A 7,690-nucleotide genomic window follows, 5' to 3' on the forward strand; every position below is an offset into this window, starting at 1 on the left:
AGCGGAGCGAATGCGGCGGTGAATACGACGAGAAGAAATATATGGGGTATGAGGAAGTGTGTGTGTGAATGAGAGTGAGAATGAGTGAAAGAGAAAAAAAGATGAAGATAGAAAGTGAGGAAGAAAGAGAGATAGATAGATAGATAGAGAGAGAGAGAGAAAGATAGAGAAAGAGAGAGAAAATTCGATGACGATGCGTGGGCGCGCGGCGGTCGATTTAAAAACACGACGTTCTCGACGACGACGGCTCGAAGTCGTCACGACGACTGGCGTAACCGACGACAGAGAGCGACACGACAGCCCCCGACGGCCGGGTCCGACGCATGCGTCCTCGCCACCCCGTGCCCAACCCTGTTTTCCCAGAGACGGCCACCCTCTCGGCCGGCCGCCTGCCTTTTTCCCTCCATCGTCGTTCCGTCGTTATCGTCCTGAACGTCCGACCTCGAGATGGATAGATCCTGCACGGCGTTTTCCGCGCCGCGAAAGTGAGAGCGAGCTTGCACAGTGCGACGATGATAAGTAAATATATTTTATACAGTATATAATAAAATGACCCTGACCTAAATGATCTGTTTGCCTAAACCCGCTCGCAAGCTACTCGTAACTCGTTTCCTTCTATTGCCTCCTTGTTGCTATAATTATTGCTATGTACCTTTAAGAGTTTCTCGTCGTTTCCCGGAAATGCATTGTTCGTGCATGCAATCGTATACGCGCCAAAGGGTTGCACTACGGTCAAACACTTGATGTCAGCCTCGCAGCTCGTTCTCTTGGAAGCTCACTAAACGCGACCATAATTTCCTCATTGTTCTGACTAATTATTATCAGATATTCTTTTTGATTTTTTTTTACAGAGTTTGCAAAAACTCATCGTTCATACATTACTCAAATTACATCGCTGCACGTTATGACAATAAAATAGATTCTAAAACTCATCGCCGCTTAAATTTGACTTTAATTAAAGAAAAAATAACGTGGTAAATGAAGAAAGGATTTTATTAGTCAGAATTGACCAAAACTCTCGTGTTAAAACTTTCGTAATCTCGTAATTGGGAAGCACTGGCTCATCGTACGAAAATCTCTCTATAAAAGGGTGTTTGAATGTATGTACTCTGGCTGTTACTAACTAGAATTCAATTTCGATTGGCCATAAATCGGAAGATCGCGCGCGTACTCTCGAAATCCAACTTCCATTAACCGCGCATTGTAATTTGCGCCTGGACAAGCAGATGCTAATTGGCTGCGGAGCAACGCGGCGAATAGCTAATAATCGACATCGCGTTTGAAATTTCAAATATGAGCCTTTTCTTTTCTTTGTCAGCTTTTTAAATTAAATTATATGATTTGTATTCGACTCAATGTTTGATTACAAAGTAGTTTTGACATATAAAAAAAAAACGTTTTCTTTGAGAGACTAGTCGTAAAAATGTATCATGTGGTAAGATTGCGACATTAATTGCAAAAAGGTAAAAAAGTTTTAATAACTTTCTAGCGCAATTATTCCTTTCTCTCTCTCTCTTTATTATTATTATTGCCGCACCAGCACAAAAGTGCGCAAACAAGAACGATAAACGCATAGAGCAGAGTGTTTTCAGATAGAGAATATTAGTCAAGGATTTACGATGAACTCTAACCGAGGTAACAAAATAACGCATATACGGAGGAATCGAGGACTGGAGTCGAGGGTTACATCAATCACAAAGGCTTCATATTTTTTAAATTCAAAGGAGAATGATTACCGAGCGCGTTTGATGTTCTAAAAGTATGGGCTGCTCTCACCGATGGCTGCCGCAAAGCTTTACGAGCCTGGATTAAAGCGTGTAATATGAGCGCGGCTTACTCGATTATCGGACACAGTACTTAGATACATTATTTCCTCTGTCATTAATTACACAGCTTTGTACACGAGGCAACCCAGTTCGGCGCGTATATTCGAATATTAATCGTTCATATATATATATATATACACGTTAATTTTGTTCACAAAAAAGTGAGATTGGAAAATAACAAGAATTCCTAATAATGTTGTATGTTTATAATAATATTTCAACATTCAGAGAATGACTTAGAAATTTTTTATAATTTGATACGATAGTGATGTGATAACGAGATGCTGCATAATGAAACGACTATAGCTCGTTTTCTCTTTGACGAAATGTATTATCGTCTCATTTCTCGTGGTTTCGTAGTCAGAACCGAGTTTTATGCGGCGATAAGAACCGGAAATTACATAATACGGCAAGAAAAGAGAATACAAAATTAGACGGCACGACTATCACGCGCCTGGATAGGAACATCCGAATATGCACGATTTAACACCACTTGCGGCCGCTATTACGAGAGAAACGAAATAATATATACAGACAGAATATATTATTTCTGTTCTTTTGAACTATTTCCTTAAAACTCGGAGAGTTTTCGATATCGCGTTGAATTATAAAAAGAAAAGATACATATCATTTAATATTCAGTACAGGGATGAATGTCTCCTCGTTTCAGCCTTTCAACGAATAAGTGAGTAGACTGACATTTGAAATAACGAAAGCAAGGTTTATTTCAAGATAAGGAAATGTACTCGTGTTAAAAGAAAAATGTAATTCGATTAGTAATAAATTATTATACACATAAATTATGTAATATTCGAATCTAAATTTATTGTATAATCTGCAATTATCATTCTCTGTAATCTCTATAAATAATAATATGTAAATTTTTATATATCATTTTGCAACAATAAAATATAATTGACTTTATAAATACGCATTAGATTGTCCCGTTTCTCTGTTAGCTTCTTAATGTAATGCGAACAATAGATTAGACTGAAATGTCACAACGATCTAATTATCGAAAACGCTACGTGAATAGATTTTGTACGCGCGCGATGTTCTCAGTTGTTTGTTCTCCACTTAAATCACCCTCGGATCCTTGAGGGACAATAAATTTCGAAATGTCAAAGTTTCGCCGTGCGAACCTCGATGACTAGCTAATGAAATGAGGATATACGTATGTCGAGATAGAAAATACGGAATGCAAAAATTCGACATAAAAAAGGCTGCACAAGAGATGCTTTAAAAAAATAACAAGTTGTTCTTTCTATAATATTTACTTGGATAAGCTTTTTGCTTACCTTTTTTCTGAAGAATTAGTCTTATAATAAAGAGAATCATAATTTCGTCTTTGTACATAATGAACGTTACAGTGCAGTGAAACGAAGGTTGCAAAAGCAAACGCCATTATTCGACGAATAGAATTTCAGATACGCTCGATGGTGTACCGGAGTATAATTTGTTTGCATTGCATGGCCTCGGAGTTGCGACCGTTGCGCAATGCGACGAAACCTAATTTTCGTTCTAATTGTATACGTAATACTCGAAAGATGCATATATGAAAACCGGTTGCAAAGCTGGCAGTTCGTAAATAATCGTAACAGACCAAATGTATCTATGAAATATATATAATGCAAATTTAAAAGAATTCAGAAGATAAATAAAATATCGATGTTTATAAAAAAGTTAGTTTATTCAAGTAGACACGAATTCTTCAGTTCAAGTCGCGGGAATCGCACTGCCTGTTCGAGCCACTTTGCCACGGTAAGTAGCCTCTGTTCGTGAAAGAGCGGCGCCATTAATTGCAAGGACAAAGGTAGACCATTGCGAGAGAGCTCGATCGGTACATTGATCGCGGGCAAACCAGCCATGTTCGCGGGTTGCGTACAGTGATCCTGAATCAGGCACTGCGTCTGATTGTCCAGCTGTACAAATTCGTCGTAACACGGTGCCTCGGTCAACGTAGTCGGGGTCAGCAGGAGGTCTATATTATTATGCCACAGAACGTCAAAGTCCCGCGCGATTAATCTACGCATTTTCATCGCCTTGATATAATATTTCTCGTAATTTTCCGCCAAAAGAAAATAATTCCCGACTAATATACGACCTTTGGCTACGTCATTAAAGCCCTCCGATCTGCTTCTCTTGTACAATTCGTGAGCCGAACTCCATTCATCGGCTCTATGGCCATATTCTATACCATCGTAACAAGCCAAGTTGCTAGCTACGTCGCATCGATTTAAAACGGAATAACATACTATAGAGTAATCGGTGTGAGGTAACGACACTGGAACTACACTGGCTCCCGCTTCTTCCAGAAGACGAGCTACCTTCTCCCAACATCCCGCAATCTCCTCACTTATGCCTTGTATCCCGTATTCCTTTGGTATCCCAATCCTGAGATTGCTAACGTCTATCGTTTCGGACAAGTTAATTGGAACACATTCTCTCTGCACAGTAGTGGGATCTGCTCGATCGGGACCAGCTATGGCGTTTAAAATTAATACAGCATCGTCTACTGTTCTCGTGAGAATACCAGGGACATCCATCGAATTCAGCAAAGGAATAAGGCCGTAACGCGATACCAAACCGTAAGTTGGTTTCAAGCCGACTAGACCGCAATAGGACGCAGGATTGCGAGTGGAACCGCCAGTGTCAGAGCCCAAGGCCGCGTAACAGGTACCTGTGGCTACTGCAACTGCCGAACCTCCACTACTGCCACCTAAGATGCATTACATCCCAAAAAATTAACGCTAGCATATCCCTCAAGTTACTAAGTTAGCTAAATAACAAAAATAAGGTACGCTAAGCAATGATTAACAATTTATGGCAATGATACCTGCTATGCGCCACGCATCTTTTTCATGCAGTTTCCTCGTGATGACCTTGTGCGAACTGTCAGACCCGTGCGAATAAAATTGAGATAAAACGTCTGAGCCCCATAGATTCTTCGTCGGCCCGTAAAACGAGTCCACAGTGCCGGAGCCCATGGCAAACTCATCGAGATTGGTCTTGCCGATCAACACGGCTCCCTGCATCCTGAGCCTCTCGTAGACGGTGGCGTTGTAGCCCGGAGAGAAGTTGACCAACATCCGAGAAGCACAGGTCGTGGGTTTACCCACGACGCAATAGTTATCCTTAACGGCAACGGGAATGCCATCGAGCTGTCCCAATAACGCACTCCTCCGTTGCCTCTCATCGGCGGCGCTCGCCTGCTCTTCCGCAACATCGCTCGTCACGGTGATATAAGCGTTTAAAGGCTTGATGACTGAAGTCAGCTTAACACAAGCCTTACAGATCTCGGACGGTCGTATCGCACCACCATAAATCTCTCGGCTAACTTCCTTGATCGGAATATGTAACAATTTGTTCATCGTTCGTCCCGCAACATGCCACTGTCATGTATAACCTCAACCTTTCTGCCGGCAATAGATACATAACCTCAAATTCAATAGCAAGCGCCAAGCAGAAAACTGTAGTCTCGCAAACAGTTCACAGTCATGCGAGACATGAAATTCTCGAATATTGAACGTTCGAATGTATGTACTCTTCAAATCGAATCGAATTTGAATTATCTATCTATTGATAATAGGACATGACATGGACATGACGGCTGACGGCCTTTTACCTCAAAAGTGCCCTCGCGCACTAACGCCGCCTGAAGAAGTGGTATAAACTACATAGCAACATTCACTTTTCTGCACCGTCGGTATATAATTTGTGGTGCGTATCCGTGCTACATCCACCTTTCAAGGCTGCTTGCGGCTTTCTCGATAAATTGCGCATTCGAAAGTATGTACATACATTTTCGTACTTAAAATAAAATTTAATTGAACAAAAACAAACAAATTTGTAAAAATCCTTCATCATCCCTGATTCCAATCAAGACCTATTTGCGTTGAATAAACATTTATACTTCATTATTATTTAATTACGCTACAAATTTATTTTTAAATATATACTTAAAAAATGCGCTAGAAATATATATAATTTAATACAACGCATATAAAATAATAGAACAAAAAAGACATTATGTAATATAAAATTATAGAAAATTATATGATAAAATTACTATATTGCATAAACAATATTTTTTATATAAGCTACTTTATTTAACCAATTATACTAGCAATTTGCAAGTTATTGACTAAACTTGGAATTTTTCTAAGCAAACTATATTCAATTTAAAACACGAATAAAATTTTGATTGGGCTAGAACAAATTAGCCCGTAAATTCCCTCCACTACTCGTGCCAATTATAATCACAGCGGTCCTCGATCTTCTGTCCCAGGCAACAAACTAATGCATGGCGTCAATATATGATGTCAAATAACGTTTATAGTTTGCTACCTGGGTGACACGTATTCTTATACGTTTAATTATATACATTTATATTTTATTTTTTATATAATGTCTTTTACATTTATATACATATACATTTATATTTTATTTTATGTAATGTCTTTTGATATCGAAATATATAAAAAAACTTCAATATACAAAGTATGTACATATAATTACTGAGATTGAGTATACTTAAAAATTTTCCAACTATGTATTTGTAATTTGAGATTTTATATAAGATTTAATTAAGTTAAAATTAGCCCGAAAAGGCCTCCCACCATTCTCGTTAATTATCGGTCCTCTTTTATTCCAAGTAACAAGCTAATACCAACATGATAACTAAATAACATTAGTTTGTTACTTAGGTGATATGTACTTTTTTAAGGTTACATACATTAATATTTTATTTTTTGTGTAATATATTTTGATATCAAAATGTACAATAAAAAGTTTCAATATACATAAAAAGTATAACTATAGATATCAAATATTCTTGACAAGTTTTCCAATTATATATTTTCAATTTGAGATTTTATATAAAATTTAATTAGGCTAAAACGAATTAGCCCGTAAAGTCCCTCCACCACCCCCGTTAATTTAATTAACGGTCCTCTTTTATCTAAAGTAGCTAGAAGTCAATATGATGACAAATAACACTAGCTTGCTATTTAGGTGATATGTATTTTTTTACGTTTATACAATTTATATATTATTTCATAATGTATTTTACTATCAAAATATACAATAAAAATGTATTATGAAAAGTTTCAATACACAAAGTACATAACTATAACTACAGAAATCAAGAATATTTGAAAAGTTTTCAATATATTATAAATTTGAAATTTTATAAAAAAATTTAATTGGGCTAAGACGAATTAGCCCGTAGAGGCCCTCCACCACCCCCGCCGATTTTAGCGGTCCTCTTTATCCCAATAAATTGCAAGCTGATGACAAATAACATTAGCTTGCTACTTAGATTGTATGTTTAATTCACAATATTATTAATTTTATATTATAATACAATAATTATAAAGTATATTATTTATCATATAATATAATGTTATTAAGATTACAAAATGCTGTTTAAAATACAATAAAATAATATTATTAGTAACATAACAAAAAATTGCAGAATTATATAAAAGTACAGAATTATTTAAAAATACATATAATAACATGAATTTTATTAAACATATTATTACTGAAATATTGAGTAATAAAAATTATCAATAATTAACGATATTTATTTTTTATTATCAACTTGTGATTATACGAAACTTATTAAATTTTATCTAATGCGAGCAATATTGCAACCAAAAATGTAAATAATATATTTATGTGTTATAGTTTTCCATCGTTCAAACATTGATAAATTGTAAAAAAATTTTACAGAAATATTCAACTCATAAAAAATAAGCAAAGCTTTAGAGTAAGTCAATGATTAAAGTTTAGAAATTAAATCACAATAAGAAATCAGTACAGACAACGAAAATACTCATAATACTATTTTCCCGAATAAG

General features: G+C 36.4%; 1 protein-coding gene across 1 annotated transcript; it reads right to left on the bottom strand.

The window, feature by feature from the left end:
• Positions 1–2,526: 2,526 nt before the first annotated feature.
• LOC105451752 (glutamyl-tRNA(Gln) amidotransferase subunit A, mitochondrial) lies at positions 2,527–5,681 on the bottom strand. The gene is made up of 2 exons (XM_011692408.1): positions 4,663–5,681; positions 2,527–4,545 (listed from the first exon to the last, which is right to left on the bottom strand). The coding sequence occupies exons 1-2, from the start codon at positions 5,195–5,197 to the stop codon at positions 3,515–3,517; spliced, it is 1,566 nt and encodes a 521-aa protein (XP_011690710.1). The 5' UTR covers positions 5,198–5,681; the 3' UTR covers positions 2,527–3,514.
• Between the last annotated feature and the right edge of the window lie 2,009 nt (positions 5,682–7,690).

This window comes from Wasmannia auropunctata, unplaced genomic scaffold (assembly GCF_000956235.1).
Source record: "Wasmannia auropunctata unplaced genomic scaffold, wasmannia.A_1.0 LD336046.1, whole genome shotgun sequence".
Taxonomy (NCBI): Eukaryota; Metazoa; Arthropoda; class Insecta; order Hymenoptera; family Formicidae; genus Wasmannia; species Wasmannia auropunctata.